Source organism: Chenopodium quinoa, unplaced genomic scaffold, assembly GCF_001683475.1.
Source record: "Chenopodium quinoa cultivar QQ74 unplaced genomic scaffold, ASM168347v1, whole genome shotgun sequence".
NCBI classification, from domain to species: Eukaryota; Viridiplantae; Streptophyta; class Magnoliopsida; order Caryophyllales; family Amaranthaceae; genus Chenopodium; species Chenopodium quinoa.
In genome coordinates this window covers 2,296,158-2,308,876 of record NW_018744991.1, presented here as the reverse complement: position 1 = coordinate 2,308,876, position 12,719 = coordinate 2,296,158, and the positions used below count along the sequence as shown (strand labels likewise).

Below are 12,719 nucleotides of genomic sequence, written 5' to 3'. Positions count from 1 at the left end.
AGTATTAAATTTCTGCGCAAACAATAAACTTGACATTGAAAAGTATCAACTGAAAAATTGACTCTTAATTGCTTGTGTAGTTCACTTCATTTGAAATAGATAATCTTAGAAGGGTTTTAATCTGCATGTTTACAATACAAACCACTGAATTTTACAGAGATTCATAAAGTTTGGATCAATCAGGCTGACGTGAAACATGGTGCCAGCTCTACCGATTGTACACAAAATTTCCTTGCGAAAATCTTTAGAATAAATGTCTTCTCACCAGAAGTCGCCTACACATCGAATATTGACTTGCAATGCTGCAAAAATATTTCCTTCTTAATGTCTTGAGATTCAAGACCATAATGTCACAGCTTTCAAGCCTCAAGCAGTCCAGCATATGATACGGTATCTGAAGCTCAACTGATATGATCGCTCAAGCGAATGTATTCATGTCAGAAGTCCCCACAGAATCATTTACAGCCAAATCAGTAATAGTATTTCCATTGTCAACTCAAGATGATTTTTGTCTGGCATCACGAATATGAAACATAAGCTGTACAAGAATAGGGGTCCAGTTAGTCAAAATTGCTGAACCTCTTACCAAAGAACTACTCAACTCATCTACTCAACATACCTTTGTTCCTAGATAGAAGGTGAAAAATATGCCAGCGAGTACAGGAAGTCCTATGAAAAGAAAAAAAACTCGCATAAACATAAACTTCCTTGAGCTGAGAGTGACAATAACCATAACAAGGATAATCAAATTCCAATACCTTCTTTATGAAGGAAACCAGAAATCAAGAAATTGATTCCTGACGGCCCAACAACAAAGCCGACAAGGTTAGCAATCTGCACGAAGGATCAAGCACAACCATGAGTTCTTTACAATAAAACCTCCTTGAGGACACTCTTCGCCAGAGATGGATTTATATACATAATTTTCACTCAGCAAAGCCCAAAATTTTGCTACACCATGTTCATCTAGCTGAAAGTTATTTAAATGAAATACAGCAGGAAAAATTTACAAAAATAGATTGTAAATTCATTTTCCACATATGTGATTTTCACTTTATCGGCCAAAAGTGTTGCTCCACCAGCGGGCTCGTCCAGGCTTTAGTTCAAAAATATTTAGCCTTAAAGTTGCAAGCAATAAAGCAATTAATGTTACTTAGAAAGATCATTGAGACTTAAATTTCAAACTTCCACCATCAGAAAATTGGACAAATTTTATTAGTCAGGCAGCAGATAAATTTTAAAGAAAACCGTCAAATACACTAAACATCACAATGGACAAAACAAAAGTTAACGAAATTCAATAAGGAAATTGCTACAGATTATAAGCAGGATACTAAAGGCTTAATGTTTTGATCGCATAAATAATGAGAGATATACCATGAGACAAGTAATTGTTACAGCCCCAGAAATTGCACTCAGTTCCTCAAAGAAAAACTTCCAGAAAGTACTCTCCACCTGAAAATATGACCAGATGAAACTCTTACCACTTGCAAGTAAAAAAAATAGTAACAAATTAGAAGAAAGATACTGGTAACGAACTTAGCAAATAACATGTCATTAAATTTGCACAGCATGCCTTTTCACTATACATCCCATTAGTCCCATTATCAAGACCTTGGGAGGTCCTCTGAGTTCTCTTCTTTTTGGAGCAGTGATGTTTAAGAAAAACTAGAGTTAGGATCCAGTCCACACCGCAATCTCCCAAAAGGTAGAGTTCAGAAATAGATTATGTTATGGCAATTATATATTTAAGGATTTTCCTAGTAATGTTTCTTGATTTATACCCATGCCAATACCTAGCATGACAAAGGAACCTCCACTGCTCCACATTGGTTGCAAAATAACTGATTTCAGTAAATTAATTCAGCACCAGGATAAGATAGTGAAGAAACATATACTTGACAAGAGAACAAAACCTTAAAAGCCTTCGCTGCTGATTTCAATAATATTTCTGGGATGAAGAAGATACATGTCAGCCATGCCCAAGATAGAAGCTTCCTGCAGCCAAGTCAAAAGTTCAAGATTTATAAAACAAAGTTACAGTAAATGAGTTACTGTATTAATAAAAAAAGAATGACTTAGGCAGGCAAACTGAACAAAGCAATTACCATTCCAAATCATGCCAGATAGCAACAAAGGTGAATATAACCCACACATTTAGCAACTTTGTTTGTGCGCCACCCAGAGGGATGTAAAGGTACCTAGCTTCCACACCCATCATTAAATAACTATTTACCTGTTACATATTAGTGCAGAGATTAACATCAAACCAAATCTATAGAAAACACACCTCACAAGCCACTTGTTGAAGGATGCATGCCAACTTTTCCAAAAACTCTCCAAATTGTGGCAATTGTTGATGCATTTAGGCATATTTTCAGGAGCTTCAATGCCATTAAGCTGTAAGACCATTCTTAAGGAACTCAGGAAAAAATGCCACCATAAAAATAACAGAAGAAACTTTTGATGTTTTAATTTTTAAATGGGAGTGAATAAGACATTATAAACTGATACAGCACCTAAAAATCAGATTAAACTAAATAACAATTTTGCATACCAATGACCAAAATCGGAAGAACCGCCAAATGAGAAGAAACTTCAACCACATGAAATTTAGGACCTGTCATTAGGGAGAAACATGACATAAAAAATTGAGACCAAACTTTTGAGCTAAGACATTATAAAAGCAGTCTACAGAAGCTCAGAGTAATAGTTTAAGCCATAAATATGCAGTAGTAAACCACAAAATTAAAAATGATACTCACAGATAATACAAGCACCATCAGATTATCTTTCTCTCTACTCCTAACCCCCGCCCCTCAATCCCTAGAATTACACATGCAATGTACATTCTTCTTAAGGCCACATAGTAAGATAGAACCTTGGGCAAAAAGCAATCTAGCATCTCAACTCAACTATGAAAAATTCCAGATCCATTTGCATGTAGTTTCAAGTGGGGGTGAAGGGGTCAAACAAACAACCAAACCGTGACCTACCTAATATTAATAGATTCTGAACAGCACATAAGTGAACAAATTCTATGAAGAAGAGACAGGATTATCAACTTCATGGCTGTAGCAAACTGATAGAGACAGATATGTAGAATACAATATCAAACATGCTACAGTAGGATATTAAGATGGCCTTTTCTGCTACTTGGGTGCATATATCATAGTTCAAATTAGATAATTTGACGAATCAGGTCCCATCAGAAACAAATGTCAGCCATAGAGCCATAGAGGTAACCCTGCCACTGCCCCAAATAATTCAGTCCATATTGAAAACCAACTAGCTCATTTCAGAAATGAGTGCAATACAAATAAGCAGCTCTTACCCCATACCCGATGATAAAGACATCCAAAGCTGATAGCTGTTTCCACAAGCCACTGATGAATGGAACAATATTTGAAATTAGATAATGTTGGGAGATACAAACTTTGTTCAATATATAAGTATATCTCACCTTGTAGCAAAGGCGTTGTAATAAAAGAAATGGGTTATTAGCTCAACAAGACAAAGAGAAAAGGCCCATGTTAACCCATAAAGAGCCACATCTTTGGGCAAATATGTATTCTGCGGCCGATCTATCTGCACGGGACAAGTAAATTTTAGCAAATTTTCTTTACTTTAGCATACGGAGTTTTTTACAGAGATTAAGCTGCTAAACTATTAAAATAGTCAAAGTCGGCTATTAGATTTAGAATTAAGAAAGCAGAGAGCCATGAGGGCCAGGGATGAATTCTCCCTTTGGATGGTGGGCTAGGGGTGGGGAAGGCAGACCAAAGCAATTTTAATAAGTTATCAAAAAGACTTTACTTAGCTAAAGTTGTCACAACTAGACATATTGACAACCTAATCAAAACATAGACTGTCACAACACTCACAAGTGTGTGATTTTCGTTTCTATGTAGCCACCAAATTTCAGTAGGAATGTGCACAACATGATTTACGCCCATTCGTAGTTATCAATAATTGAATCAACCAAGGGACTGCTTGCCAGTCAGATCTTAACATTCAGAAGCCACTCATAATAATTTCTAAACACCTAAAAGTGGGTGAAGAGCTATATTTTAATTTTTGAATGTACAGGAAGATGTATCTAAAGTATGGATCATATCTATGCTAGAATTATATATTAAGCCTTTGTACAGGAAGATGTATCTAAAAAACTTAGAGTTTTGAGCCTTTTGTCACTTATTCTTCGTAATAAATCATAAATTTAGATAAATGAATCGACCAGATGAAGCATTGACCAGCCCAAACCAGTTTTGACCAGTTAACTAAGTTGCAACACAAGAAATCAAGGATGTTACATACACTAAATACTTGTTTGGTTGCACTCAATAGACATTGGTAATGGAAATTTATAGGAAGTGCTTGAGTCCCTTCTTGTTTGGTTGGCTTAAAATTACAAAAATGGAGGAACTGCAACTTCCTTGGTATTTGGAATTCCACAAAAAATGGGAAGCTATTTGCCTAACTCCCCCTTGGTCATTCACAATTCCCATGAAATGTAAAGTCTAATCAATTTCCTATGAACAGGGAGAGTATTTACCATGAAATTCCCATTTCAACCAAACAAGCACTAGGAGTTACTAAGTAGTTCTTTACAGTCAAAGATCCTGATAGAAAAGGCGATGATGGAAAGAAGAAATTTACAAAGTACAGAAGTTCAAAGAATGCAAAAATGACATACCTGTGACGCAAATGCATTGAAACTAATTATAGGTCCAGCAATATAAAGTGGAGCATATAACAAGTAACACAAGTATATGATGTATGAGTATTTGTCCTCCTCTAAGCTCCTCTCCTACAACAAATCAAGCAAAACAACATCTTTATTAATCGTTACAAGTATGTGAGGCAAGTATGTCAATATGTACTGTATTTTCTTAAACTTTTTCCAAAGTTTGGAGAAGGGAATGCATATCTAAGGGGTATACAGTTACCTGTAAGGATAAGTAGCATGTTCTTCCTGATTTACAAATTGAGCATCGCTGAATATGCTTCTACATATGCAAGAAATGTAAATATTTGGTCATATGAATGAAAACCTAAAAGCAAAGATCATGTAAACAATTCGAAACTCCAAGCTTCATCTCACAGAAGACGTACTAGTTTTGACAAAAGCAACAAAGACATGAAAGAAGACCAAAAAGAATAGACAACATGAATGCATCTTGGGGCGCCTGGGAAGGCATTTCATATTCTACCTAATAAATGGTTGATACACCCTCTTACTGTCTACAGTAAATTTCCAACCTTTCTTGTCATTAGAAATTATGCATTACTGCCAATATTAACTCTCATAAAAAAGATTCCACAAGGAGTCAAAAGGAGAAATTCATCAATTACTTAAAAATAAAATAAAATAAAAAATTTATCAATAAGAGATATTCTGAAAACACAAAAAAAGATGCCCATGAAGTCTCAAATACATATTCCAATAATTCACAGCATCTAGATGCATGTAATTTTTTTCACATGTAAGAAAGGCCATAATCTATTCATTCTATCTCCGACTTTGACTTAGCATACAATCAGCATAATGGCAGATAATTATTAAACATTATCACTTAATTTAATCACTTGGAGATTTGAAGCATCCAAATTATATACCCTCTATTATATTTTTCGGTCAAAATGATTTAACTTTGTAGCACAGGTATTATTGGGAAGAAATAAACTATCTACAATTTCAAGAGTCAAACTGCAACCACCAAACAGAATAATGGGATGATAATAAGGGGAAAGCACTTTGGAGGACGGATATACATGGAAACTAACAACGAAAAGTTAGATTATTTCCAGAAGCTATCAAGATATCTTTCTTGACGGACTTTGTTTAGAATAAATTTTGAAATCCTTATAAGCTAGCTTCTATGTTGTGTAGTTTGTAATAGACTGCATATCTGACTTTGTATTTCTGATTTAACATGGCAAATAAATAAAGATGAACGGTTGAAGTTTGATTGATAATGGCTAAAAGGATACAAAAGGATAGGTTAGTAGCTTTAGGCTATTACTCTCTTTGATAACTTTAGGTTATCACTCTCTTATTAACTTGAGGTTACCATTCTCTCATTCCACAATACAAATCTCATGCCTTCTACTGCTATACTATTACTCCTTATATAATCAAGCAAGCTACACTAGATAACAAAGATAACCTTAATGTTAATTAACTTTGTCACTATTCCACAGAGTATCAAACCAGCAGGCTTTTGTTACTCCTCCCCTTAGTGTTTCATTGATGAGTTTTGTGCAATAGTGCCTTCCTGTCCTCTGCTTCCCATTACACTTAGATGGCAGCCCCATTTAGTCTATCACATAGTTGTACCTAACAAAACCCACTTTCCAGTTTAAATCCTTGATATAGCATGTAGAACTTTAACTAACAGGATATTCCATTAAACTGATAAGTGGTATTAAAAAAGATTTAGTCAGCTAGCTTTAGCAAAGAAAATCTATATATCTTGGAAGACTACTACAAGACCGCAAACACAAAGTGCAGAGAGAGACCAAGGTCACCATTTAATTAGAGTACAAGATATACAACTACCTCTTGATCAAAGCGAGAATCTTTTTGTGCCCAGTGGTAATCACATCCAAAGCTTATCATGCGCAGTGCAACTGCAAATAGACGAATTCAAAAACGAAAGGATGGATGAAGAAAGATAGTAATTTGTAAATATATAATTAGTGCAGACCAGCAAATAAAGAGACAAAGAGCTAAGAGCCTGACACAATCTTCAGATACTTTTAACACCACAATCAGCTCAATACAGTCGTGCAATGTCATGATAGCACAGCATTGATTACATTTCATCAGTGTGAGACCTTCAGCCTAAATGGTCTAAAAGACAATGTCAAGTAATGAGTATTTGTCCAAAACTCCAAATAAAGCAACCCATATTCGTCTAAGAGGTAATCTTATCATGCTCAAATAGTCTCTGGAAAATCAATTTTCAAAACTCAATTAAAATTTCATCGCCAACAAAGGCCTAACATCATTAAGCAAGAACAATCCACGATATCATTTTAACATAGTATATTGCCTCAAATGTCAACTTTACCAAAATAATTTCAAGTTCAACTTTAAGTGTTTGCAATAATTTAAAACACTCTTCATAAGCAGTACACTGTAATGGACCCAAACACTTCAAACCCAGACATTGCCAAAGTTTAATTGGATCTTGATGATGAAAATATGAAATCGATGTATTTATGTGAGACTTTGAATTGTAATATGACTAAGGACAAGGATGTTATGTGTAGGCAGTGTGACAACTCTACAACCCCTCCTTTTATAATTCTATAAAAATTTCAAACCGAATGTTGGTCATGTATTAGTGCTTTTTGCACATGACGTACATAAAATATAAATGATGATAAATGCTAAAAATATATGTAGGTGAAGAACCCATATTAGACCCTAGACCCTACCCATACCCATCCACCCCGGTAAGGGTCTTATAATTTTAGACCTTAAGGCCCAGGTGCGGTATGGGTATAGGTCTAGGTATTACTAGACCCTACTCATGCGATTCCCTTGTTGACTAAGCATCTGAGGTGCGACCTTAGCCTTAGAGAGCTTGGGTAATGATAATTATGAAAGTACAAATGATAGGTACTATGGTGGAATGTGCAAAATTTGGTGCCTCCATAAAGGCATCTAGCTTGACATGCTCTATCTTTTTAGCTAAGTCTAAATCGCTAAATTACTACTAGCCTACTAACTCCATCTCACAAATAAGTTAATGTCTATTTAAGCACAGAAATCAAGGAGGGTCAAAAGTGTAGAGAATATAGTGGGTGTGCAACCTAATTTAAGAAAATTATAATAAAATAAGATAGTAGAGAAAAAATTAATTAAAATAGACATCAACTTAGTCATGGGACATCCCAGAATGGAAGGTATTAACTTAGGCCCTGTTCTTTTGAGCTTCAGAGCAAAGCAGATTTCAGCACAACAGAGCAGATTATTAATACTCAGAGAGAGCAGAGCAGATTTTAGCATAACAGACCACAGCAGCTCAAAGGAACAGAGCCTTACTTGAGGAACAAAGGAAGCAATATTAAACTACAGGAGTGAGAAGTTGTTCTGTGCAGGGGAGCTAAAGCAGATTGTAGAAGGCTTATGCTACTAGCAGAAAGATAGGAACAGCTCAAACAAGATGTATATCAGCTGCGGCCATATGGAAAGGCTTAGCACAAAGGCTGGGTAATTTTGACAGTGAAAGTACGAAGAGGCCAACATAGGAGAGCCTCGGCCAGAGCAATATGAAGCCAAGAGAAAATATAGAGCATGAATGTGGAAAGGAACGGCAGGAAAAGCGGTGTACTGGACCAGAATATTTCCAAGGAAATCGCAGAATCTAAGCAGTGCTGTCTATCCAGTGGTCTCTTTGTCAACCAAGAAAGCGGATATGAAGGTATTTCAAAAGGCACTTGATCATGAAGATGAAAGGGACTACTACTAAATAGTGCCTCTGTAGTTAAAATCCTCGCAAAGGATGCTACAAGTGTCCCTTTGAAAGTATAAGCAGCACAGGAGATCAATAGTAAAAATATTGATTGGTGAGTATGGTGACTGTCAGATAAATATTCAAATTTTTTTTGAAAATTTTATATAACAAGTTGATCAAAATTTTAGATTTTATAGGTTAATTCATAGTTTGTCCATCTTTGAAATTATTAATGTTTTCTTTTACAATTTTAACATCCACCAAAATATTTTCTGGGATGTTTATATATATATATATATATATATATATATTCAATACTTCCCCGGGGGCTCAACCAGTAATCGAGAACCCTTATATATGTATATATATATATATATACATATGTATATATATATATATACATACATATATATATATATATGTGTGTGTGTGTGTGTGTGTGTGTGTGTATATATATATATATATATATTTGGTTAATCAGATTATCTTGAGTAGGATATGTCATCCTCAACCTAAACCTTTTGTTTAAATGAGTGCTGCTAGTCATTTATGTCTACCCATTTATTAAATAGGTTATTGCCATCCTAAACCCGCTATGGCCACTAAGTGCCGAGTGTCAACTTTTTCCAGCTTTACCCACATTCCAAACAGAACAACACATCTATCGCACAAGTTCTAAGAGAGTGAGAGTATAAAGGATAGAACATATACAAATAGAATCTTAAACATAAACTAGGCTGGGACAAAAAAGTATTCAATACCATGAAAAAGACAGGGCAGTGACGATACCAAAGTTAAAGCAAATGTGCCACCTGAATGTACCCCGGAAATTGTCCAAATATGCCCACTGACGCCTACATAGAAAAAGAGAAAACATAGCTTATTAATCAGCTAGCAGCATGGTGATCCTGAGCAAGGAACATGAAAAGGAAGCCTGTATAATAAACTCACCCCAAGATGGAGAAAGAATATCCTTCATAAACACGATTACAAATTAGGAAAAACACATTGAAGGTCCACAAAACATACGGGAAGTACTTTGTCCTAGCAAAAATCTGTGACAAACAAAAGAAAAGGAAGATGAGATTTTACACTAAAACCTGCAGTACATATTCTTCCCTCCCCTTTTTTTTGGCAATTTTTCTATTTTCACACTTGCTAATGCATATCATCAACCATTAACATCTTTAATCATCAATAAGTGAAAGAAAAGGCATATAATATTGTTTATCTTACAGAAATAAGATGCATTATTATGTCTAGAGCTAGGTGAACTAAAGGGTAATTGTTGCTTATTTCCTATGAGATTTTCAAACGAGTAAATAATAGGTGTAACAGGATGCATGTTAGAATTTTCACACAGTGAAATGGAATTAAAAGACAGAACTAAGAGTAGGATAGTTTTCAAATGAAAACATCAAAGATTGAAAGAAATTTTATAAAAAAACATAAAGACACGAGTGCAATCTTATACTATCAGTAATTTCCATCCTATTTGACAAAGATTTATACTGATAAGATTTTTACAGCATAGAGAATAGACCCTTGTAGCCAGTCAATTACCTTGGTTGAGACACCTACATAGATCCCTTGGCTAAAAAAAAAAAAAAAAAACAAAACAAAACAAAACAAAGGTGTTGTGTGATCAGCTATAAGATGACGCTACGATTGTATAACAATCTACGAATTTCTTCATATGATCCATGTTCTCCAGCAAAATTTACTGAATTACTTGAGGAATGCTGAGCAAGAGCCCATACTCCCTTAATATACCTTAAGAATACTGAGCAATAGCACACAAAATATTATCTAATTCATGATCCAACCATTTCAACCAATATGTAGGAGAATTTCAACTTTTCAAGTCCAAAAGAATAGTATCCTTCTGACACTCAAAATTTAAAAGGTTCCCTCCCAAAAATGTCCACCCTGCCAAACGAATTGGATAAACTTAGGAGCATACCTTGACAAGAAGAAAATTGAGTGAAGCGATTGACAGGATGAAAAGGACACTGCAAGACAGATGAAAAGAGACAATTACAACATCATCACAGATTGGAACTTTTTGATGCAGAGACTAAGGGGCATACCAAGCTCCATGTAGATAAATTAAGTAAATCAAAGATACCATAAGCCAGACTATAGACATCCCATTAGCTCTTAGCTGGCAGGTTTTCTGCAAACTTGTGGCTAAAACGGTGAACGCACCAAAAACAGCCGAAAGAATTGGAATGTTTCCACGGAAGTTTCTCCATTGGCCATCCGAAACATCCTAACAATATGACATAAAAGATACATTAATATATTGGAGTGAGGGAAAACAAAATTATTTAATTCAACAGCTTCATAGCACAAACAGCAACTGCTAATGGACACATTTGATATCAAATATGCATTTCACAACAGTATACGAAATAGTTTCAATTCCTATTCCCTAAACCCAAGCTCTTCATTTACTCGTTATCTTTGCTTTTCTCGTTAAGAGTGTGTTTGGATTGAAGGAAATGTAGGGAAAGGAAGGTAAGGGAAATGGGTGGAGGGAATATCTTTCATTTGGATAACAAATTAGGGATGAAGGGAATTGGAGGGGAGAGAAATGGAGGGATTAAATTCTAAGAAAATAATCCCTCCAACAATGGAGAGATTTGGAAGGAAAATCCATCATTCTTCCTTCCCCTTCCTTTCGGCTTTCCCTTCCCTCCCCTTCACCTCCCTCCCCTTCTTTTCCTTCCCTTAACATTACCCAAACAAACTGTAAAATCTCACAGCAATACAGCTTATGAGTATATGACTGTTACTCGTACAATACATTTCATTTCAGCAAAATGCATAGAAATCTACACTTGGAAACTCGATTTCACGAGCTTCAAATTCAAAAATCTAGATAACCCCTTTCGTCGATGAGCTAGTGGAAATGATACTTAATCAGCAATATAACATACCACCCTTCTGAAACCACAATCAATGCTACATAAAGAGTTCAAAAGCGAATTAATGTGTTCAAAATAACATCACAAAAGTTCACTTCTAACCTAATTTTTCTTGATCAATCACTCATAAGTTCAAATCTTTGCCAATCACATTACACAAATAACCTAATTCAAAATTGGAATAATAAATTTAAGGGAAATTCTTAAATTACTTACATTGAGTCGATTCGCAAGCCATCCAGGTCGAAGACCCCAAAGCTGTTGATAGTGATCTGCAAAAACAAAACCCACAAAAAATTGGTGAATTTTAGCGCCTAAAAATTAGGGTAAAACAGGAATTTAAGAGCAATTTGAACATGTGAAGAGAGGGAACCGTGGGAAATTTTAAGAGAGCGGTTGATGATGAAGATGTAGAAACAAATTGCATAAATTATGATGAATCCAAATTCTTTCTGCTTCCATGAGTTCATCGCCATTGATTGATCTTAGTCAAAGCAAGATGAGTTCAAAGATTAGTCTTCCATTAATAATATACGAAGTATTTCGTACAGAATAGTTGTTTGTGGGAACTCTGTTTGTTTTCTGCTTCTTTTTGTGCTGAGAAAGAGTTGGAAGATATTGGGCTTTCGTTTTTTTATTTATAAAAAAAATATATAATACTTTAGATGAATAAAATGTGACGTAGTCGCAACTACAAGACTACAAAGATCATTATTTAAAACACTACCTAAAGCTAGGGGGGTTTGAATCAACTCGGTTTTGTTGTTTAGAATTACTCTTTGATTGGCCAACCAATCGGCAGCTCAATTACCTTCTCGATAAATATGTATAACTTCTATTTGTCAGCTTTGATTTGCGATTAATTCCCTAGAGTAAGTTATATCATGTACACATTCCCCCTCCATAAGAATTTGAACTTAATAAAGCCTGGTTATCAATTTGCGCATGCAACTTTTATATACCCATTCGTTTTGCTAGCTCAAGACCATACCGTACTAATAAAACCTCAATTTTAAAAGTGAAACATGCACCAATATTAAGAGAGTAAGCGTAAATAAACTTCCCTATGCAGTCTCGAACACCAGCTCTTATGGCAGCACCGTATGATCTGAGTTCAACGCAATCCTAACCACCATACAACAATTGCAAAGTATGTTGGCCAAATCTCAAGCGACATATCATTACGAACATGCTGTTTAATGTTCCTAACCACCCATTGTTGTAGTGAACCAATGCGAAAATCCGAAGGTTTGAGTGTCACGTCTTGGCTTGGTAGAAAGCATCGGCTTTATAAAAACCTCATTTCAATAAAAAGGTTAGC

The 12,719-nt window shown here is 35.2% G+C and overlaps 1 protein-coding gene across 2 annotated transcripts; it reads right to left on the bottom strand.

Moving 5' to 3' along the window:
• Positions 1 to 43: 43 nt before the first annotated feature.
• On the bottom strand, positions 44 to 12,060 carry LOC110706933 (putative membrane-bound O-acyltransferase C24H6.01c). Of its 2 annotated transcripts, XM_021884931.1 has the most exons (19): positions 11,772 to 12,059; positions 11,615 to 11,670; positions 10,559 to 10,740; positions 10,432 to 10,480; positions 9,420 to 9,523; positions 9,258 to 9,322; positions 6,563 to 6,633; positions 4,950 to 5,009; positions 4,697 to 4,810; positions 3,464 to 3,588; positions 3,335 to 3,386; positions 2,558 to 2,620; positions 2,291 to 2,400; positions 2,109 to 2,201; positions 1,917 to 1,998; positions 1,378 to 1,455; positions 759 to 834; positions 620 to 669; positions 44 to 538 (listed from the first exon to the last, which is right to left on the bottom strand). In XM_021884931.1, exons 1-19 carry the CDS (start codon positions 11,872 to 11,874, stop codon positions 497 to 499), a joined length of 1,575 nt encoding a protein of 524 aa, XP_021740623.1. In that variant the 5' UTR covers positions 11,875 to 12,059; the 3' UTR covers positions 44 to 496. The 2 variants fall into 2 exon arrangements, with proteins under 2 accessions (XP_021740623.1, XP_021740624.1); XM_021884932.1 differs by lacking the exons at positions 4,697 to 4,810; positions 4,950 to 5,009 and having other exon boundaries at positions 11,772 to 12,060.
• Positions 12,061 to 12,719: the final 659 nt, after the last annotated feature.

Bases quoted from the DNA above. Each gene is read 5' to 3' on its own strand.
- LOC110706933 (XM_021884931.1), bottom strand. From the start codon at position 11,874: ATGGCGATGAACTCATGGAAGCAGAAAGAATTTGGATTCATCATAATT. The intron at 10,481-10,558 runs GTATGCCCCTTA...TCTGTCTTGCAG, and splicing joins ATTTATCTACATGGAGCTTG to TGTCCTTTTCATCCTGTCAA. The intron at 670-758 runs GTATTGGAATTT...TTCTTTTCATAG, and splicing joins TGGTTTCCTTCATAAAGAAG to GACTTCCTGTACTCGCTGGC.